At 45.9% G+C, this 23,828-nt stretch overlaps 1 protein-coding gene across 1 annotated transcript in view; it reads left to right on the top strand.

The window, feature by feature from the left end:
- LOC144158670 (uncharacterized) overlaps positions 1-23,828 on the top strand; it is a 33,069-nt gene that overhangs the window by 1,608 nt on the left and 7,633 nt on the right. The window contains exons 2-4 of the mRNA XM_077689703.1: positions 7,151-7,298; positions 15,317-15,453; positions 22,736-22,847. Coding sequence (XP_077545829.1) covers positions 7,151-7,298; positions 15,317-15,453; positions 22,736-22,847 — 397 coding nt within the window. The remainder of the gene's footprint in view (positions 1-7,150; positions 7,299-15,316; positions 15,454-22,735; positions 22,848-23,828) is intronic.

Below are 23,828 nucleotides of genomic sequence, written 5' to 3'. Positions count from 1 at the left end.
AAGTTTAGCGATGACATAAAGCTTCCGCAAATTCTGACAAACTACAACTGGTCATAGTCGCGAAATTGCGTCTCTGGCGCTGCCCACCACCTGTGTGCTTCTTGCCAAGCATTCTCTACACACGGAATAACTATTTCCCAGGAAAAAAAAATCGCATCCATTAACATTGTAGGTTGGTTCATTTATATAAAAAAAGTACCTCTACACTGCTTCTTTGAAAGTCCTAGAGCGACACCTCCTACCTTTCCTGCGTGGCCAGCGCACGCTAATGGGCATGAATGCCACACAATGTATGTGCTGGACGTATAGAGTCTGACAGCGCCTACGGTGCAGAACAGAATCCCGCGCCGGCCAATTTCCGTTAGAAATGGTCTTACCCACCGCTAGAGCGTTCTCTGTCAGCCATGCGTGCGTCGTTGTGAAGTGCACTTCAGGATTGAAAGCACTCCAGCAATAGCACAAAGAAGAGGAAAAGAGATAAAACCTCTTGCCAAACGACGAGGCAGTCTTATCAAGCACCGATACCGTCTCACGGCAAGGTCGACAATATGCTTGATATCAGTGGAAGAGCCCACCTGTGGAGGGTGCAGCTGGCACATGGCCTGATTAGGCGGTGTTCACAGACGCTTCCGTGTGAACAGTGGAGATAAGCGTGAGTTCAAGGTGGGCGTCATCGCAGCCGAGAATAGCAAAAGGCTGACACACGTGGTTGTAAATATTGCAGGGATGATAAACAAGCCTCATTTCAACCGGGCAGTGGGAGCTGCCTATGCGACGCATGTAGTGCCGTAAAGAAAAGTAGGCAAGTTTACATATCGCACAAGCGTAACTTAAAGGGTCCATGAAGAGAAAATACTACTTCGTGTAATTTGAAAGAACTAGGATTCAGTATCTCACTAAGCTCCATTACAGCCCCAAAAAGATGTTTTTTAACGAAAAAAAAGCAAGAAGTATTTAAAAACTTTCAAATTTTGCGCCACAATGACGTGTTATGAGAATAAATGACGTCATACGGGCAAACAATAAAACATAATTTTCAGTGCGTAACTGCACGTTAGCATTCAAGCGATGCGGTCAAATGGAACTAGAGGCCCCATTACAGACGTCCAGTCATGTGTCGTCGCGACAGGTCAGTTAGGCGGCCGCCAATCGCAGAAACAAGGTTCCGTGACGTCATAGAAAAGTTGCGGGAAATTGGCTAGGGGGTCGCGACTGCTTCACACGTTTTCGCTAATATCTCCGTTATTTGTTCGAAGATTGCGATGATATTGGTATCATTGTTATCGGGACTAAGCAGTCTTTATAATAAACCAAACTTGTATTTTGTCTTCATGGCTCCTTTAAGCCGTTACGCTGCTAGCACAGCTAACCCTGCTCTGCGAATGTCAGTGAAAAGAACAACTAACTAGCGATGCTGATAATACCGGGCAGTATGATTTAAAGTGTGTATCAAATACACATCTAAATTGAACATGCGAAGATGGAGTAGCTGTTAGCAAGTAGGAGACATGCGCCAGTGACCGGGAAGAAATGTACGAACCGAATAGGTGGTGTTGCGAAATAGTCACATGGCTACTACCAAGTAGAAGGAATTGGACAAGGATGTCGCACTTGGCGTGGATGCAATATTATTATCGCTTCGGGGCAAGTAGTAGAAGATATTACTGCGTAGAAAGAGTGGATAAGGGTTTCCTCTTATAGACTCACTTATCAATACAATACATCCAAGTTGATGTACTGTGTAAAGTCCACACGCTGTGCGCAACACACACTCTTAACTACTGATACCTAGCTTAACTTTTTTGCCACACATTGTAGCAAAAATGTTGCCCGGCTCATCATTATGTAACTTCAAATTAATGAGCGGAAAGCTATCCCATTGTTAGTAAGAAATTCACCGTGTTGTCAATGGAGATGAGCCGTGAAGTACGTGCAAAATCGTTTTAACATGGAGCTGTTGTAGCTGCCCGTAATGTGCGGCGCGTAACCCGTTAAAAATACCAAGAAAATGCAGGCCGAGCACTCGGGAGTGCGCGCCCCGCGGCGAGCGCCGAGCATCCCCGGCCCGGGGAGTGGGTTTAGAAAAAAAAAATTAAGGAAGCTCACACTAATGCGTAAGACTTGAAAGTAGCGAAGCTGTACGCAACAGTACCGTTTTTCCTCTTTTTCGTCCCACGGCGTCGTTGTTTAAACCTCGATGCTGTACGAGTGGCCACAGCTGGATGTTCGTCTTCGCCTATCGCACACGGTTCTGTGCCGCAAGTGGCCTCGTGGCCTTCCGTCATGGCGCGCACTAAGCGCAGCTGCGGCGGCCTCCTCGCCTTCCTCCGGCGCGTCTCGCGCACGGGTCCCGCGCACGTGTCCTTTCCCTACCCGCCTATATCTCCGCTGCTGCCTATCTCTCCACGTTATCGGGCCGCTGCTCCTTGCCGGGCGCTTGCGGTAGGAGGTGTGGTTTGACCTCTAGCGCTCAAGGGCAAAACTGGTCACCCGGCGAAGACTGCCCGAGGTAGCGTACTGTAGCTTGCGCTACAGAAAACTGGCTACACCCCCGATGAGCGAGAAAATTCCGAGCGCTCGTGAACACGTACCTCGCAGCAACCGACGAGTGCCCCCGGCTAGCGCAGTGGCCTTAGCAAAAAAAAAAAAAAAAAAACGATGGCAAAGATCTTCAGCAGCGCCTCGCGCTGCCCAGAAACCAACAACGCCACAGCTGGTGCAACACCTGTTCCACGGAACCTTGGCACAACTCCAGAAACGCCGCGCAGGCGTCGTGCACGTACGCGCCGCCGTTGCTCGCAAGCTGTCGCCAAGCGCTACCCCGCATGTTATGCTTGGCATGAGGAACACGACGATATTGATGCGTATGACAATGACTAGTACTAGCCCAGTGCAAAGCGATGACAGAACATGTAAATAAACCATTTCAAACTTGTACAAATGCGTGGGGATGTGTCCTTCCGTGTTCACGTAGGAAGGAGTCCTGCAGATTCGCTATGGTTCAGGCCCTGCGCTACGCTTAGTGCAAGCTTTGCCAGTTTTTTGCTTGTAGACCAACGTAAAACATGACCCATCATGAAATTATTTCCTGCTTTCACGTGAATACCAGGTAGAGGCGGATCCATAGGGAACTTGCGCAGCTGCACAATGTCTCTCAAGCCGTCTATGATTTCTGGCGTTATCTGTTACGGCTTAGCCGGAGTTTATGTCAAGTGGGAAAGAGGAGGTGGGAGGCACACCTAGACGTACGGGCGTGCGTATAATTTCATTACAGTGAGGCATGCGTGACATTCTGTGAAAAAAATTGCAGAAACTTGGTCTTGGGAATTGTTGGATTTAATTTTTTATAGCTTAGGGGGAGAGGTGCGGACAACGGACGTACGCCGGACATAGCCCCGAGCAAGAGATGCTTTGCATCTAAAACGCTATTACATCAAGCCGCCCTGAGACAGCTTCGCTCTAAACATAAATATCTTGCTGGAAACACATTTTCACAGCGGAAATACAGGCGTTGTACCTGAAAATATAAAGGCCCCAGCATCTTCATATTTTTATTTACGACGCCTATATTTTTGTATGCGGTCAAAGTGTGCACATGAAGCTTTACAAACGGCCATACCGGTATCAGCGTTCGGCTCAGATAGAAGTGCTTACGCATTTAACATCGCGAGGAGATCACTTTACCGATTGATTGTTGCTACTCGAAGCAGCATGATGGTCTACTGGAGAATTTGTGTATTGCCCGACGGATGTGACTTGCTGCCGGCGACATTTCATTTTCTAGTCTTTGCACGGCGTGCCCTTCTGGTGGTGTACGGAACGTTAAATAAACGTGGTTATATGCCCTTGTGCACACAGAGAATGACCAAAAAGGCACTAAAGAACTCTTATTTACAAAAAAAACATGCTTCAAGTCATCAAAGTACGCAGACTTCTAATATCCATGTATGAAGTTGATAAACATTATATCACAACAAGAGCGATCTTGGGGCGCTCTCTAGGTTGAGATGTATTCACTCCGGGATAGCTTGGTGCTTGCTGGAAGAAAAACGTTTCACTTGCTGGGGCTCGAATCAATGGTGTAAGCGTTAGAATCCAAGCGCTGAAAACCTCGACGCTACCCGATCAGTCACGGTGGTTGAACAGCCTGCTGGTCTTAGCAGTTGATCACGAATATTGCGGCAGTGTTCGAAGCTAACCACTACACGGCGCTAGGTATACGAGGAAGTGCCCTGTCTCTTCTGACTTTGAAACGGAATGTCGCTTTCTGTAGCCAATACGCCGTGCTGTCACATGCTAAGTAACGTCATGGCGGTGCTGCTAGAGATTCCTCGGATAGTGTGTGAAGAGAGTACTTTAGATGAGAGAGTAGGCCGAATGGTTTTATTGTGCATGACTTTATAGTACTGCGACCAAAGCACCTGGCGACGGAGCTTAATAGTACGAGCTTAGAATACCAGGCGTGTGACCTTAGAATATAGTGGTTAATCCTGCTTCCAACCAATTACAGGGGCATGGAACGATGAGCGAGGAACAAATACCCAGTCATGTAAACGCCGGCATTCCTTTTCGTTCAGGGCCCCACTAACATAAGGATCGGATGAGCCCACATTGTGTGTCTGGAGGGGGAGAGTAATTACTCTTCTCATTTTATTGAAGTCTTTCCGGGTAGCCGTGGCTTCCTTCGCACGCTGGAATAGGAATTCGCATGGAGAGTATCGGCTATAGAAATTCATAGTGCGAATTGTTCCGCAGCCCTTATTCCCACCACGGCGCAAAGAGACCATTATTTATTTATTTATTCAAAATACCTTACAGGCCCGGGGGCATTGGGTAAGGGGGGCAAAAACAGCAGATAGACAAAAAATAACAAGAGAAATTATACAAAAACTAGATATATAATACAGCAACACGTCAGTGAAACAAGAAAAAAAGAACATGATAACAGCTAGCAAGAGTGGCAAGACAATAAGAACAAGCAATAATAACATCTAGTGTGGTAGCCGCAACCGCAAAAAAAAAAAAAAAGAAAGAAAAAGGAAAACATCATGGTGCTAACAGAAAGGATTGCCAGCGTTCCTGTTTGGTGGTTTCACATGTAAAAATGCTTGTGCAGCTGATGACGGAATGTTTCTGGGTTAGTCAGCGATACGATATTATCAGGCAGATCGTTCCACAACCGGATAGCACGTGGGAGAGCAGATGAATTGAAAGAGTTTGTGGTGCCGTAGATTCTGGTGAAGCTGCGTTGATTAAATAATCTGCGTGATGTGGAAAGAGGGGTTACAGTGGATAATGGGGAGGGTCTGGCACGATTAATGTATTTGTGGAACATGCATAGAAGCGCGATTTGCCGTCGGATATGCAATGGTTCTAGTGAAAGATTATGTTTTATTTTTGTTATGCTTGAACTGAAGTCATATGATTTGGATATAAACCGGGCTGCGCGATTTTGTACGGCTTCTAGTTTGTCAACTAAATAATTTTGATAGGGGGACCAAACTGAGGACGTGAATTCTAGTTGTGGTAATACAAATGTTTTATAGGCTAGTTGACGAATGTTAGACGGAGAAGTATGCAAATTTCGGCGTAAGTATCCTAATGATCGTGAGGCTTTAGCACATATGGCGTTAATGTGGGTGGACCATGAAAGATTTGCTGTTAGGAGCACGCCTAGGTATTTATATGTTAGTGCCTCAGAAACTAAATGGTTGTTCAGGAAATACGAAAAGTTAGAGTTATTGTGTTTTCGGCTAAAGGATATTTTCTGGCATTTAGTTAAGTTTAAAGACATTTGCCATGTGTTACACCAATCGCAGATAAGGTTTAGGTCTTTTTGAAGCGTTACGTGGTCAGTGGGGTCATTTATTTTCCGGTAAATTATGCAGTCGTCAGCAAAAAGGCGCATGCAAGATGTGACGCGTGAAGGCAAATCATTAATAAATATTAAGAAGAGTAGGGGACCGAGAACGCTGCCTTGAGGCACACCCGAAGTGACTGGGGACAGCGGCGACGTATAATCATTTACTACCGTGAACTGTTCCCGCATAAAAAGAAAGTTACGAAGCCAAGATAATGTTAAAGAATCTAGTCGAAGGGCGGACAATTTAGAGATTAAACGGCAATGGGCGACACGATCAAAAGCTTTAGAAAAATCAAGAAAAATACAGTCAGTTTGCAAGTTATTGTCCATGTTATTGTGCAAGTCAGTGGTAAATACAAATAACTGCGTGTCACAAGAAAACCCTTTTCTGAAGCCGTGCTGGTTATCAAAGAAAAAGTTATTGCTTTCGAGGTGAGAGTAAATGTTAGAAGCGATAATATGTTCAAGCAATTTGCAACATATGCACGTTAGTGAAATAGGATTTACGCAATTTATTACCAATGCTTAATTGTATTTTCACTTCTGTTTCGACAATGTAGGTCCTTTCAAGTTAGGAACTTCACAATTTGTCGGATTTTAGGAGATAATTTGGTGCGTACAGAGAAATGGAAGTGTTACTGAAGCATGTGGCGTGGGTGGCGACAACTTTCGCCTATAAATTTTCAGCTGGTTTGTTTAGAGCCATCAAGACAATATACAACTTGCTTCGAATTGAAAAATATTAGCCTGCGGTACATCTTTACGCTCTATTTCAGCCACGCAAGACGTTTTGTAACCGAGAAAACGCAAGAAATTCAGGAAGATATTAAAATTTTGCGCCACAGTGATGTAATTGGGGCAGGAGTGATGTATTATGGACCAGCACTAAAACGCAGTTAGTGTCAGCGTGTTAATTGCACGTTAGCATTAAAGTGATAATATCCAACGGAGCTAAAAGCCTCGCTACTATGAACCAGAAGTGCAACTTGCCGGTGACGCACATCCGCCAGTCGCACAAATAAAATTTTGTCACGTTATGGATGAATCTCCTGAGAGTGGCTGGGGTATCGCCGCTGCATTATGTGTTCCCTTCCATATATCGAGTATTTGTTAGAAATTTGCGCTTAAATCGGTATCATGTTATTGCACGACGCAGTTTCGTTGATGATTCAAACGTCCGTTTTGGTTTCATGGCCCCTTTAACACTGCCCTTGCAGAAACACTAGTAACAGACACTCTCATATGGTTGTTTGTTTAAGTTTGTAACGCGAATATTTACGTCCGCAGTGTTGTCGTTGCGACCGACGCCGAGCTGCGATTCGCTAACCATTTACGAATGCTACGACCAATTCAACGAACACAGACTACGGGACCTCCTACCCGAAAACAAATCCCCGGAAGAGATTGCTACGGAAGATTACGAGAAGCTGTGCAGGTAAGTGGTAGTATATATGCTAGCCGCGTAGCATATATGCTACGCGGACGTGACCCATGTCATCGCCAATCATTCAGGCTCGTAGAAGATGAATAAAATGTACAGCCGTAGTAGTTAAAAAGCCGTAGCGGCGTGGTTCGAATAGCCGGAACAGGAATTGCTCTGCAGAGAGGATCTTCGAGACAGTAGTCACATGCGGACAAATGGTTACATTTCTATGCGAGAGGATGTAAAGGAAGGTGACAGGTTTGTGTGCAGATATCATCTAATCGCAATTGGCGTATGGGATGTTTGACTTGTCGAAACCTTAGCAGTCATTCAGGCATTGCGGAATCAGGGTGTAGATGAGCATTACGTACGAATACCAGACGATATCTACAATGGGTACAAAGCTACCATCGTCCTACATAAAGAGAGCAGTAAAATACCTATAAAGAAGGGCGTCAGACAAGGAGACACAATCTCATTCAATGTTATTCACAGCACGTTTACAAGAGGTATTCAGAACATTGGATTGGGATCAAATGGGCGTAAGGGTTAACAGGGATTACCTGAGTAACCTCAGGTTTTCTGATGACTTGGCTTGCTAAGTTACTAGGGCGACCAATTGCCAAGCATGATTATCGCACTGGACAAGCAGAGTAGAATCGTGGGCCTGAAAGGCAATATGCCGAAAAGTAAAGTATTGCTTAATAACCTCGCGAGAGCTCAGCGGTTTGCAGTGGAAGTGGTAACGGAATATATCTACTCAGGCCAAGTAGTCACCCGGATCCCAGCCGGGAGTCAGAGATAATTAGAAGGATTAGAATGGGGTGGAGTGCATTTGGCAGGCATTCCCAGATAATGAATGGCAGCCTACCATTATCCCTGAAGAAGAAAGTGTATGACAGCTGCATCTTACCGGTACTCCCCAACGGGGCAGAAACTTGGAGGCTCACTAAGAGGGTTCAGCTTAAATTGAGGTCGATTAAGCGAACAATGGAACGGAAGATGATAGGTTTGACATTAATGGACAAGAAGAGAGCGGAGTGGGTTAGGGAACAAGCGCATGTTAAGGGGTTCAGGAAACAAACGCATGTCAAGGACATATTATTGGAAAATGAAAAGAAGTGGGTAAGGTAAGGGCATGTAATGTGGAGGCAAGATGACCGTTGGTCATTGAGGGTAACAGAGTGGATTCCTAGAGAAGGAAAGCATGGCATGGGGCGGCACAAAGTTGGATGCGCAACTGAAATCAAGAAGTTCGCGGGGATAAATTGGTGGCAGTCAGCACAGGGCCGGGATCAATGGAGATCCATGGGAGCGGCCTTTGTCCTTCAGTGGGCGTACATAGTCTGATGATGATGATAATGTAACCGATTTGAAGGAGTTGTAGACACTTTGTTGAAGAATTCGATCTATAGTTGGAATTGAAAAGTTCACAATTTTAGCTTCTTCAAATATATTTTTCCTTCCCTCCATGATTCAGCCTTGACTCGGCAACATTTTAAGGTCTGTTTTGTTTAAGCATGAACAACGACATCAGTGCTTTGGTTTTGCTGGTATATATCGACAGCCTGTTTTGGCATATTGTGCTCCAAGCTTGCCAGTATTCCTTTCCCGCCAATGCAGAGATGTGCCAAAAAACCAGAAAGCCCACACAATGTTAATCGGTTATGTTTCATTTCATTTCATTTCATTTATTGAAGCCTTAAGGGCCCGGAGGCATTACATAAGGCGGGGGCAAACAATATGTGAGGGACTCTTTATCACACAAGTGGCCGAAAAAAAGGAAGAAAAGACGAAGAAAGGGAACCAAAAACATCGCTCAGAAACGAAACAAGCAAGCAGAAAAATATTCAAAATCATCGACTACAAATGAAAGAGCAATATACATAAGTAATAAGCATCAGAATGCATGGGTCACTAAAAGTTTGTTACAAACATGGTTCAACTAGCAAGTCATTTTAACAAAAACCATTTAAGTGAAATGCACTGCTAGTTTCTCGCGAAAAGTCGCGCGGTCAGCGGACGAAACAATACTGTCGGGCAGGGTATTCCACAGGGTTATTGCATGAGGGAAAAAAGAATCTTTCATCGATGATGTGCGGCACTGAATGTGTGCGATTGGTTTGCTATAGTTGAGGCGCGGCGAGATTCTGGGAGGGGGTTGAAGTCGGGGGTGCCGGGCTATTGGGTGATAGTAGAACGAGTGAAGCAAGCAGAGACGCTATATGATTCGACGTGATTGGAGACATGGAAGGTCAAGTGTGCGTTTGAGTTCAGTGATGCTAGATTTACGCGAGTAGTTTGACATGATGAAGCGAGCCGCGCGATTCTGGATGGATTCTAGTTCGTAGGTGAGATATGCTTGTGAGGGGTGCCAGATAGATGAAGCGTATTCCAATTTAGGCCGAACGTATGTCTGATATGCAAGTTTTTTAACAGCTGGTGATGCAGATCTGAGATTGCGGCGCAAAAAGCCAAGTGTGCGTGAGGCGTGTGCGCATATTGTTTCAATGTGAGTGACCCATGATAATGACGATGTCAAGTGAACGCCTAGATACTTATAGCAGTCTGTTCGAGTTATTTCATTTGAACTGATATGGTATGCGTGATGTGTGATGCTGCGTTTACGAGAAAAGGACATGGATTGGCACTTATTAAGGTCAAGAGGCATGAGCCATTTTGCACACCATGCAACGATAGTGTCAATGTCTTCCTGAAGATCAGTGGAATCGCTAGGGTTACGAATGGGATTGTAGATGACGCAGTCATCCGCAAAAAGACGGAGTCTGGTTTTTGTGTTAGATGGCAGGTCGTTGACGTAGATTAAAAATAATAGGGGGGATAAGCCTGCTCTCTGGGGGACACCGGATGTAACACTAGAAATTTGCGAATCATGGGAGTTAGCAGTTGTGTATTGTACGCGTCCTTTTAAGAAATGTTCTATCCAAGTTATCAGTGTCGGGGGGATTCCAAGAGTAGATAATTTTGCAAGCAAGTGATTGTGTGGGACACGGTCGAAGGCCTTCGAGAAGTCGAGGAAGATGGCGTCAATTTGTAGATGATCGTCCATATGTTGCAAGATATCGTCGGTGAATTCTGAGAGCTGAGTTTCGCATGATAATAGTTTTCTAAAACCATGCTGGTGGGCATAAAAGAAGTTAATTGATTCGAGATAGTTCACTAAATTGGTTGCTATAATGTGTTCTAGCAGTTTGGATGGGATGCTGGTTAATGAAATCGGACGGTAATTAGTTGCTTTTGATCGGTCTCCAGACTTATGGATGGGAATGATTTGTGCTTTTTTCCAATCGTGGAGAACCTCACCAGTGCTTAGCGATTGTTGGAAGATCAAGGTTAGTATTGCGCTTGACAGGGAAATTGTGTTTTTAAGTAGTTTGCTGCTGATTTGATCGCAACCGGCCGAGGACGATAATTTGAGAGAGTTTATTAACTTAGCTATTCCGTCAACGTTAATATGGATATCAGGCATTATGGTAGGCGAGTAGTGTGGTAATTGGGTAAGATTAAAGCTTTGAGCAGGTGAAAACACTGACGTAAAGAAGTCGTTAAGGGCTGTAGCACATTTTCCAGTTTCGATTAATTCGTTGTCTGCGTTTGATAGCTGAAGCTGCGTTTGACGATCTGGCGGGGAGATAATTTGAAAGAATTTACGAGGGTTAGAGTGTAGGATTGATAAGAGGTCAGTTGAGAAGAATTTGTCTTTGGAAGCTTTCAGTTCTTTAATATATTCATTAGCAATCAATTCGTACTGATCCCAAACGATGGGGTTATTAAGAAGCTTTGCTTTCCGATAAAGGCGTTTTTTCTTGTTAAGTAGGCGTTTTAGACGCTGCGTAAACCAACCACTGGTTATTTTTGTCTGTATTTACAAGGATAGTGGGAATATGTCTGTTTTTTAAGTTCAGCATTGTGTTTTTATATAATTCCCAATTGGTGTTGACCGAGCGAGCAGAGTATAAGCGTCGAAAATCGTCGTAGAAGAGTGCAAGTTCACGGTTAAATGCGTCGAAGTTAGCTTTCTTGTAATCTGCGATTGATGTTTGCGTCGGGGCGTTCTTTTTTATGGGCAATGAAATGCTGATATGAAGTAGACTATGGTCGCTGAGGTCAGGGAGCAAAGTCACATTTTTTATGTTTTCAGGGCTAGATGTTAATAAGAGATCTAGGGTGTTGTCGCCCCTTGTAGGGCATGTTACGGTTTGGTGCAGATTAAAGTCCAGAGTAAATTCAAGAAACTGCTTCGGTTCGCTATGTGGTGATTTGTTGGGTACTGAAAGTAGCGGCCAATTTATGCTGGGATGATTACAATCTCCGAAAAGGAAGATTGGTGCCTCGGGTATATCTTTTTTTATTTGTTCTAGGGAAATACGTAAGTTATCACAAAAGGAGGGGCTACTATCTGGTGGACGGTAACAGATTCCAAACACTATTTTGCCAATTGTACTCTGCACGCATACCCATGTTAGTTCAATGTTGTCGTCATGAGTGTATAGTGACGATAGTAAGCTGTTTCTAACGGCAATCAGTACTCCTCCCCCTCGTCTGTCATGTCTGTCACGTCGATATATGGTTAAACTGGGGTTGGATGGAAAAACTTCACAGTCCCTGACGTCCTTGTTAAGCCACGTTTCGGTTAACAAGACGATATCGGCTGCGGTATCGTCTATGAAGCTTTCGAGTTCGTCACGTTTTGGGATTATGCTGCGGATGTTGGTGAAAAGCACACTAATGTTAAGGAATGAGTGAGGTCGGTTTTTGGAGGAAGAGAGGGTAGCATTTCTTGTTCGTCACTGGGGTGGCTCAGATAAGGTATCTGTAGGGGCTGTTAGTGTATTGCTGTTTGGTGCTGTGGGGTGTTCAATAACGCTGTCGGATGCAGCGTCGTAAGAGTAACATCTGCTACCTACGTGTAGTTTGTCCAGGCTAAGCTTAAACGCGCATTTTTGGGGCTTGATAAATTTTAGCAATTTAGAGCGTGCAAAGCGCGTACTCGGGGCAAAGTCTTCTCTTATTGCAAAACATGTATCTTTCAGCTTACGTCCGCAAGCCAATATGTTTTCTTTCGTCTTGAAGTGAGCCAGTTTTACTATTATAGGGCGTTTTTTTGTTGCAGAAAATTTTCCGAGGAGGTGTGCACGCTCTATATCGCTAGCACTTAGGGTTAGTTCAAGAGTATTTTTGCACAGGTCTAGAATTTTGTTCTCTGAATCGCTCCAAGGTTCTTTATCGGAATCACCAATGCCAAAGAAAATAAGGTTGTCTTTGCGCATAGGGTTGTTGGTGTCAATGTTCGCGGCTTTTAGGGTAGTGATGGCATGCTCCAGTCGGTCGATAGTGTTTACAGCAGTCGAGATACCTTGGTTTTGTTGACTTGTATCTGATGTGTTGGAGCGGTTCAGAATCTCAGCTATAAGGTTTTCTTGGGCAGTCTGTGCTGATTTAATTTGTTCAAGATCTATGCGAATTGCGGCTTGAACACTCTCTATTCGTTTGATAGCGTCAAGGATAGGTAAAAGTTCAGCACTAGGGGAGGGTCCGGGGTTAACCTCAACATCACCGGATAGTATTAACAAAATTTCGCACAGCAAATGGAGGACAAACGCATCGCGACACAACGGCATCACTCCGCGACACTTCAAGTCGTAGGGGCACGACACCACCACTATACATCTGTCATCACTTCTGAATTCTTTTGAGCAGGTGAGGTAACAAACCTGGAATTGTAGAAGCACTGTGAGCATCGTAGATGTGGCGGTGCTGTGCCCCGAGCAGTCGGCGATTCCTGGCTGTTTATGTAGCGCTCGATCCGGTCCCGTGGTTGCTGACGTCGGAGAGGGCCAAGGTTGTCAGGCGGTGTGCCAGGCTCGTGCTAAAAGCGGGTGGCGGGTGACATTTAACTTGGAAGGGGGATGTGCGGCGGGCGGAGAACTTTCTTCGTGCTGGTAGGTGGTTCCGGAGGGACTTTGGGCGGTGAAGTAAGGGCAAACGGCTCCAGGCACCAGGCACGTCAGCACCTGGAATTGTAGAAGCACTGTGAGCATCGTAGATGTGGCGGTGCTGTGCCCCGAGCAGTCGGCGATTCCTGGCTGTTTATGTAGCGCTCGATCCGGTCCCGTGGTTGCTGGCGTCGGAGAGGGCCAAGGTTGCCAGGCGGTGTGCCAGGCTCGTGCTAAAAGCGGGTGGCGGGTGACATTTAACTTGGAAGGGGGATGTGCGGCGGGCGGAGAACTTTCTTCGTGCTGGTAGGTGGTTCCGGAGGGACTTTGGGCGGTGAAGTAAGGGCAAACGGCTCCAGGCACCAGGCACGTCAGCACCTGGAATTGTAGAAGCACTGTGAGCATCGTAGATGTGGCGGTGCTGTGCCCCGCCACATGTTGCAACATGTTGCAACAAATGCCACGGAATTGCCGTTGGTCGCATTCTACTAGGAAATACAGGTCATCAAAAGCTGCCTTCGTACCAAGTTTGAGCACTTACAATACAGCCAGCCGTTTTGTAGACAAATAAGACCTTTTGATAGACGCTCGTGCATTGCTGAAAGAGCGTTTACGTGGTTAGTCACGAAGAACTGGCACAAAGCAGGATCAAGGATTTGTGTCTTGAATTCTGCCGTGAAGTCGCACATAGCTTGCTGGTTTTTATACAACTCTTGAGCTGCGACGCACAAGCGGGTGCTCCACGGAAAAAATAGTTTATAGAGCTCCAAGCTTCTCAATGGGAGCGTCGACTTATTGCATTTATAAGGCAAGCTGTAATGTATCTTTTCAGTGTTGAGGGATGGCTACCATTTCCAATCGCATCCATTGAGGAACAGGGTGTTTCAGCAGAGGGGACGGAGTTTTTCGTATGCCGGAAGAGGACTTTAAGGGAAGAATGCACAACACAAATTTTCAAACAGATTTTTCTTTCGTAGTTGACAGCCTTTGAGCATCAGGGCGGTGAATTTTTTTGGTGAACACAACAATGGCTAAAAAACCAATTGCAGTCTCACACAGCGTGATATCTGCTGAAAAAGCGGAGATGTCGTTCTGTTCTCTCGGCTCAAACGTCAACGTCTCCTTCCCCTAGCGGTAGGGACAGGAACCTACCCCCGTGAGGCCACTGAGCCGCCTGCCGGTCTGTCTGGGAACCTGCTCCTACCTCTCCGTGACGTACGATCTTCAGGAAATGGACTAGGTGGCTTGACCAACAATGGAATGACGTCTCCGTGCCGGTTGACCGGACTGTTGCAGCGCTCCGACCTTCTGAGAGAGCTCCATAGATGCGCGTGTTTTCGTAAACGCGGTTGTCTGCATTATCTGCTTTCGACGCCATGGCTCCTGCCACAGGCGAACCGCCGGGCGTCCAGAGGCTGCTAGCTTCGCTGGCGAGAGTTTCTCCAAGTGGCGGTGCCTCGCACCATCGAATTAAACCGACTCTTCAGAGACAATAGTAAGGGAGATGCAGGTGCTTCGCGAACTGTGTTTGGACAGCCACAGCTGCTCAAGTGTAAAATTAGGACAGTAATGATGTAACAGGCCAGATATATGGGTTTAATTCCTTTTATGGCCACACACGGCAATGTTTGGGATGGCTCTGAGATACTGATGGTATTATGCATATCGCGGGTTTTTGTGTGAAAATGTGTTCTTGTGTAATTTTCAGTTTTCTCTTTTGAAAAGCTTGTTCCCTCTATTCTAAAAAAATACTCCCGGGTGTCTGCTCATTCATTTGCAATTAGAATGCCTGCGATAGCCTCGGGGGGCGGGCTTTCCCTACCTGTTATTTAGGCTCTTCAATTTATTCTGATACCACAATAAAAAAGGAAAGAAGGGCTTCTGTGCGATATCTGAAATCTTAACGCACGGTTGTTTCGGCGCAACAGAAGTTCGTGTATACTCGTAGTGAACCCCAACACCAACAACAGTAAAAAAGCCAGCGCAGATCTTACGCCGGCTCTTACGTGAACACTGAAAAGAATCTGAGTAAGAACGAACGAAACAAATGCCTTTTCTTTATTTTCTTTGCAGTTTCATGGAACCTGTCTCCCCCTGCAGGAGGTACATAGAAGAAAATTGCACAAGCGACGATCAAGCGAAGTTTTATTCTTCAGAGCGCGCATATGCTTCGCTGCGGAGGTTTTTCTGCAACAGAAGACATGTGGCAGGTAAATAGCTGTTGAAGTTTATAATTGAAACGCAATGCCCATATGCCAAAAAACAACGAGGTCACCGCTGGTACAGAGAAGTGGGAGCTTCTGAAATCTTGAAGAAGTCTGCGAGTCCATGGGATGGCTTTTGGAACACGTGGGGGAACAGATGTGAGCAGGCAAAACCCAGCTTGTACTTATTTATTTATTATTTATTTCAAAATACTGCAGGTCAGAATGGCCCTAGCGGATGGGCAAGGGAAGAATACAAAGATCATTGGTCGTTATCAGCAACAGCAACAGCAACAGCAACAGCAACAGCAACAGCAACAGCAACAGCAGCAGCACCACCACCACCACCAACAACAACAACAAACGCAACAGTATCTGGAAAACAACATAAGGCAAAACAGCACATGGACAGTATAAATCACGAAGCCGAACAGAATGCAACGTCAATCATAACAACACACTGATATGAAACCAGATATCATCACTGTATTACGTCAATACTATCGGTTCAACAAGACAAGTGCTCCTCCAATGGTCTGGTAAAATTGTCAGCTGCATAATTGATTCCGGAAGTAAATTCCAGTCTCGAATGGTACGAGAAAAAAAAATATTTTTAAATGAACCAGTCCTTGCAAAAACAGGCTCTAAAGCACGCTCTCGTGTGTGACGCGTTCTTCGCGTGGTTAGTGGCTTACACAGACTTCTTTCAGCCGCGAAGAGATCTGCGGCAAGCAAAAAGTTTGGTTTATCATTGAGTGGGGTGACTTGACTGGGAGCTGAGGTGGAGAGTTTTGTGAAGGATAGGGCGGGAAGAACGGAAAGTTGGGCTAGTTGGTATGTGTTCATCTTGGTGGAAAACAAAAGCGCTCAAAAACAAGGAGGAAGAAAGACGCAGACAGCACGGCGCTTACTCGAAACTACTCGTTTATTGGAAAACATACAAATATATACCATCCAGAGTACACGTGGTCGGATTCCCTCCCCCATTATACACACCATTTCAAGACTTAACAGCGGTCGAGGCACATGCGGCAGAAAAAGATAAAGATACAACACACGCCAAACTTATAGTACGCAAAAACCTGAAACAGCGCCACAACCTTAGATAGACCAAAGCATTAGTTCCGAAACGTGTGACACAGATAGGAGTATTCCTTGTCGGTCAAAGTGAGGGAGAGGGCGCTGACACATCGTTCGCCACACCTTTTAATGTAGAATGATTCTATAACTTCTCTCGTGGTTTTGTCCCGAAATTTTGATAAAACTGAAGCCTAGCCAAAAATTGGTGTACATCCACACGCAGAACAGTGTTTCGCCAAGTTAGAGCCATCCTTCGACTTTACTGAACTTCGATGCTCTTGCAGGCGTATATTCAAACATCGCCCAGTCTGGCCCACGTAGATATGGCCACAATTCAACGGTCAGCAATAAACAACACACGTTGCACAACGAACAAAGGGGGGGGGGGGGTTGTGCTCAACTCCGCAGTTTTGTTTTCTTGGGCATTTTTTACTATTTGATAACAACCTATCTACTTTGCTACACACACTGTTCAGTTTATTCGGAGCCGAGAAAACCACTCTGACACCAAACCCATTGGCAACATTCTTTAACCCATGCGCCAACTTATGCACGTAGGAAATGACTGCCTGTTTTGTGGGCTGTTTTTCGCTGTCCTTTTCCTTGGTCGCCCAATTAGACTTCACACACTTTATTAACTTGTGAACAACCTTCCGCAAGACAGAATCTTGAAAAACAGCCTTGTTTAGTCTATCTAATTGATTATGAAAACTTGTGGACATTTCTCTGAAAACATTTCTCTAGTGTGTTTTAACACTTCTTTCATTTTTACCTTGAACTACTGAACTCTGTCTACAGACCGCTTGTCTTTTTTTTTTTTCATTTGTGTCATCATTCACCTGACGTAGCATGTTAGGCTATCTGCTGGACAGACCTCGTCAGTACCATTCAACTGCGTTCTCTCTCTCTCTCTTGTGGACACTCTATCACAACAATATTTTGTAATGGCTGAACACAGACAAGAAGCAGCAATTCCCATCCTTACTACCTTTGAGTGCCCAGAGTTGAAGTTTAATATGGGCTTTTTTGAGCGCGGGACATACGCCCAGCAAACGTGGTTTTCTTCATGAAAAAGCCTTACGCCTAAGAACTTAAGAAGACAATGAACTACTACTACAAATGTGTGTTCACTAGGGCTTATAGTTTGGTGACCGTATCTTCAGAGGTGTCAAAATCGACGTGTGGTCCTCAGTGTAATTTGCGACGGAACAAGGAAAAAACTGTTAAATGAGACGACGATTTATAAATCCTCATCAGTCCATTAGTTGTTTTATCGCAGATGAATAAAACTATGATTTGGGAAATATAACGCCTCATGCCAGGCCAGTTGGAGTAAGTAAACTTTGTTCCGGTGGCGTAATCATCAACAACACAAAAGTACGGCTTCTTACGACGAGGTAATGGTGAATAACACAAAAAAGCGACTTATAACTACGAGGAAGTTGTGCACGATAAAAAAAACAAGTGATAGTCTTAAAGCAGTAGTATCAGTTTATGATAAAGAGATTTAACTTCTGTAGAGGCATTCGTGGATCACGTGAATGAAGACGCATGTGCAAGTAGAATATAGTCGAAAGGGACAATGGCCGTAGCTTGTAAAGCCGGGTTAAGGCAGAAGACAGACTGCAGGGTTCGTGGTCAAGGCTGACCTGTGCGGGGATCATAGGGTTATGTAAACGATGATGATAATGATGGAGTGTACCAAAGCTAGGGGTTCTACATGCTCCTGCTGCCGCCGTTCTCGCTTCTGCCGGTAGAAAGTTGAAGCAACAACCGCAAGATGATACTAAAACTTGCTTGCAGTTGACTGTTTTTTGGGTGCGCCGCGTCCCGATGAAGAGCTAGTTTTCCAAGCAGCGAATGGTACCGGTATGGGTGGGGAAGGACGCGTGTCTCTGCTGATACTCTTCGTTGTATCCAGAGGTCGCTGGATTCTTCGTATCTCGAAATAGCTTCTCAGTTCGTTTCTCCCACCCGCGAGATAATCCAGAGATAAGCAATAAATCCGCAGTCCTAACTCTTGGTTTTCAGTCAGTGATGTAGTTGCTTGCAGATGGTCGTCAAGGCGTGCCACCTCTTCCGCTTCCACCGGTACTTCAGCCGGCGTTTCAATCTCAGCAGTGGGGAGTGTCGCCAAGGTAATGGGCGGCAGAGCCACATAGTGTGGCCCGATTCTGCGATGAATGAATACCGAAGACGGTCCTGGAAATGTCGACAGGTTGGCTGTCTTGTGGTAATTCTTCCGGCCTCAACTGAATGACGTTCGGCGATCGGTCTGGTGCCTGCCGGTGGCCAGCCCTGGTTGCTTTTTGGTGGACTCCAATTCTGACGACGTTATTTCCGTGATGATCGTCAACGCAAAAGGCGGTTCTGCAGGCTTCGCTGTTTCCTCAAGTTGATCAGCAGTAAATATTTTTCTCTCATTGGGACTTGTCGCAAGTGGCGCAGGTGAAGTTTGTTGACTCCCAATTTTTTGTTCGGTATTCTTTCTGGCTTATTTTTCGCACGTCAGAATGCCACGTGAAGAGCTTCTGCTGTTCTCGTACAGCTCCCACTTGAATCAGCGGGGATTGGTAGGATCGGGCTGGACATTTAATGACGTCTGCATAACCGACCCATTAAGCACCGAGCGGTGTTTTGTAGGTGTTTAATTGCCATTGGCGTTTTGCATTTTTATTGTAGTTTTGGTGTATGGTGACCTGCCTCAATGCCATCGCGCCCTGGTCCCTATAGTCCTAACGCAGATCGGCTTCGATTTCATTTTTTAGGTCTGGATTAGAGATAACGCCCTGGGGGCTCGCGTTGGGGCGTGACCTTGATGCCAAGATCGGCCATTCGGGTCTGACTGAGGAGTTTTGTGGCCTGCTGCTGGGTGGTGACTTCCGCAAGTAGTTCTCCAGGTCTTTGTTTTTTGTCTTCGTAGCACTCCCCGATTTTAGTTTCTAGGAACTTCGAGATCAACAACCCGGACAGTGAGGCAACAGGCTATTCTTATTCATTACATTCCATTATGAAGAAGGGGGCGTAGTTATAAGGTTTTGGGAAAGGGAGGGTTGGAATGTGTGGGAACGAGACGTCGGTGCGGAAATTTTCAGGCTCCGATCAGATTTTCTGGGGGGTTTTAGATTACCATTTGACACAGGAAAAAATCACAGGATGGGGGTTTTTCTTCGCCAGCTTCACCGTGATGAAAAGAGAGGTCCCAGAGTTCCCTGCTTAGTAGACAGGCAGGGAGTTAATTAGTAGGAGATTGTTCAGGGCTCTGACGGGCAAATTTCGAGGCTTTTAAACATTAGACTTAAAATACGGCCCTAGGTAAGATACACCGTGAGTATGAGAGCTCGGGGTGCGCGGTGTCGCCGAAACCATAACCTTAAATACACAAGGTACAAAACTACCAGATGATGTTCGCCTTCGTATTTTGCTAGCTTAATGTGTGGTTTAAGGGCGGCGCAGGTTATGCGCACGCGCGTGAGGCTCACCTCAAGAAGAAAGGAAGACGGGGTGCGGCTATAATGAAACATGGAGCACTGTGCGGCTACAACAAATACGAGGTGGTGAGGGAATCTGGAACGGCGTCATGGTGCCAGGATTGACTTTCGGAAATTCGGTTCTGTGCATGAAACCAGAGACCCAAGCGCGCTCGGAGGCTAATAAGAGGGCGGTGGTCAGGCTGGCCCTAGGGGACCACATCAAACCTACGAATGAATCGGTACAGGGGGATATGGGCCGGTAGTCCTTTGAGGCAATGGAGGTGCAGAACAAGATAAAGTTTGAGAAGTGACTTCGTGACATGGGCAACGAAAAATGGGCCACGAGAGTGTTTGAGTGCTTGTATATGAGGAGCGTGGACACGCGGTGGAGACGGAGGACCATACAAGTGATCAAATGGTACGGGGAGTGTGTTGGTGAAACTGGGGTGTACACAACGGTTAAAAATTCCGGGCCTTCTCCTCTAAGGTGAAACCTGGAGAGGGGCGGAACATGCCCTGTATAAGTGTGTTCTTGACGCCTTAGCTTTTTTGCTCATGGAGATGAAACCGCTGGGGGTAGCGGTATGCAGCTTTGCTGTAAGTCTAGTGTCTTAAAAGCAAGAAGCGTTCTAGCGCGATGCGTTGAAATCGAGTGTCCCGGAGTGTTCTTGTAGCACGCGATTTACCAAGGGAGAGGAAACGTCGTAGCACAACACGTTCGGAAAACGAGTGTCGCGGTGTGTTCTTTTAGTCCCCGTTACGTTATAGCACGAAGCATTGGAAAACGAGTGTCCCGGATTTTTTTAGACCCCGTGACTACATGATACTATGGCGACATGAGCCGATGACAAGATGCGACGGCGACAGCCCAAGCACCTAAGATGCTTAGCCCTTAAAAAGTCGTAGACACTGCGTTGACGACGGATTGGGCACGTAGAATGGAAGGGATGAAAGCTCTGGAGACATACAGGACAAAGCAACTAGAAATCAGGAAGGAAGGTTTCTATGACAACGCGCGTAGGAGTGCGTTGATTTGTGAAGCACGGGTGGGTGCGTGAGAATACGGACATGCGTACGTAACTTTAAACAACAAGACGGAACCTTTGCATGCTGCAGCAGGGATCACAAAACCATAGGACCTGTTGTCGTGTACTGCAGAGGTATACTACCGCGGCGGACAATAAGGAAATGGAGTTCACGGAGGCTTTGGGATTTCGTGTGAGGGGGTGTCCTATCTCCAGGGCCATAGATGTGACGAAGAGGTGGCTGGATTAGTGGTGGAAAAAACGTAGGGAGGACAGGGGTCGTAGGAGGAGTAATCATACGGATGAGAATTTAGAACAGCAGGGGGGGGGTTAAGAAAAATGCTAAAGGGCAGGAAAAATCGTAGGGAGCGGTGAAAGTTTAGGAAAGCGAGGGAGGGAGTGAGGGGACAGGGAGGAATGAAATCGATGAAATTGGTTAGTAGAGCAAATACTTTGAATAAAGCAGGCAAGTAGGTTGAGTACAAGCCTTTGCCCCTGACTTCCGTGGCGACGACATTTCGAAGAACTGGTCATGCATCTCGAAGTGAGCTCCGTAAAATTCTTGCTGCCAGTCAAAGAGAGAGACTGATCGCATTCTCGCTGATAGTGATACGTGCGTTGAGGGAGTTAATTGTTTTGATTGTCATTTGCATCTCTACGGCAGTAACGCAAGAGCAAATGAAATACTTATTCGCCCTGTGCTTCGTTTATTACGCACCAGGGGCAAGTGATTACCGGTATTGACTACACCCACGGCCAGGTTGGTTTTCATGGAGCGCTTTAAAGGCGACCCCAGAAATTCAGCAAAGGGGTGGTTCTTGGCCTTCGTGGCCAAGTTTATGTTAATGATATGTTCATCGTTATATGTAAATATAATGTGTTATATGTAATCACTTTAGTGGTCACCCTTCCGACACACGGCTGCAACGTCAAGAACGAAGCAGTCTCTAATGTTTCGCTTGGCGTCTATTTACCTGTGCGCGGGATCCGTGGTTTTTTCGTTGCATGAACCGTCGACCGGGAAGGATGAACGAAATATTGGGATTTTAAACAAATGTAAAGGAGTTACTTGCACTCTGGAGCAGGCATTGCAAGAGAGCGTCGTTTTCTTGGGTTTGTTGCATACTTGGGTTTACATTGCCAAGGCGTTTAGTCATTAACTTGGTGCATTCAAAGCGTTCAGAAATATTGAAAACGAAGTCTTTATATATAATGTCATAACAGTGTCACTGGAAAACTCGTAAAACGGGTGATATCTAATGCAAATTACATATATAGTAATGGAAAGACCTTCTATGTGTTCGGCCAGGTTAACTTAAATTTCTTAGCGCTGGCCTTCAACTATAGTAAGTGAGAATGCATAGTAACGAGACGCACTCGCATTCTACTCTGGTCGAAAACGTGCCATAGTTACGTGGGACTTTTCCATTCTTTCAACTACGATAAGTTAAAAATTTTGCCAAGGACTCAGGGACACCGCAAGTTAAACCATATAGATTTCCCATGAAATATAGTCACAAAACCAATTTTTTGATTTCATGCATGCATAAAAATATACCTCGTGGCGGAAAATTTGGGGTGTTTTAAGCAAACGTGCAAACGAAAATTAAACCAAGCAATGAAAATTCCCTATACTTTGAGCGGCCTTTATTATTAAAAACAGTCTCGAGTGCTCTTCCCGCACTCACGTCGTCCATGTTTTTTCCACAGCATACCTCGAAGCCGATGCTTGCACGAACAACCACACTCAATTTAGAAGGTGCCGTGGAGCAGCCCCTATTTTCAGGCCGACATTCGAAGAAGACAGGCCCGTAGAGTGCAGGTAAGCCTCGCCTTCGGTTAAGTGTCACTGTGTAAAGTTTTCAGACGTCGTAATCGTCATTACCATCACCACCACTTCCAATATCATCATTGGCGTCAAGTTTATACCCACTTCAACCGAAATATCTAGAGGAATAGCCAGTCAGGAAGGTTGAACCCGCAGTTTAATTCTACGGTTCGCGCAAACGAGTTGGAATTTAAACGTCAAGGATGGTTTCCTCTCCCTACAACTGCAAGTGGGAGCGGAACCCGCCCCTGCGCGACCACTGCGGCTTCTATCGATGGGCCTCGGAGCTGCAGACAAGGCGGTGCCCAGACCCACCTATAGAGACCACCGTCAGGTCTGGGACCCGGCTGCTACCTCTGCGTGATGCTCAGCCTTCAGTAGACGGACGAAAAGTCAGCTCCGTGGCTAAGGCGTTGCGCTGCTGAGCACGAAGTCGCGGGTTCGATTCCCGGCCGCGGCGGCCGCTTTTCTGATGGAGGCGAAAAGCAAAAACGCCCGTGTGTACGAGATTTCGGCGCACGTTAAAGATCCCCAGGTGGTCAAAATTAATCCGGAGCCCTCCACTACGGCGCGCCTCATCGCCTGCGTTGCGTCGGCGCGTTAAACCCTACAATCAATCAATCAAAAGTCAGCTCCGCTTTTACAAAGTGCATTCCTACCTTTTTAATATAAGGTCTATATGTGTGTCTTTATTTCGTGCATTACCCACCGCGTTGACTCTGTGGCTACGTCTGCTGAGATCCAGTGTGATCTTCGATACCTCTGCCGCGCCTGTTTTTTTTTTGATGGAGGTGAAAGAAAAGATTACTGTGACTCAGGATTTCAGCCGTGGTAAAGTTCACAAGGTAACTTAAACTAATTCGTGCCCCCTTGCCCGCACACACCTATTACGCGTCCCATAGCCGACGGATAGGTTCGGCGCGTAAAAAAGCCAAGGATTTAAAGTTCGTAACTTTGCGCTTGCGAAAAGTAGAC

The sequence above is a fragment of the Haemaphysalis longicornis genome, unplaced genomic scaffold, assembly GCF_048455015.1.
Source record: "Haemaphysalis longicornis isolate Haplotype H1 unplaced genomic scaffold, Haemaphysalis longicornis Haplotype H1 scaffold_10, whole genome shotgun sequence".
Taxonomy (NCBI): Eukaryota; Metazoa; Arthropoda; class Arachnida; order Ixodida; family Ixodidae; genus Haemaphysalis; species Haemaphysalis longicornis.
Note: the sequence above shows the minus strand (reverse complement) of the source record. Positions and strands in the feature narration are given on the sequence as shown.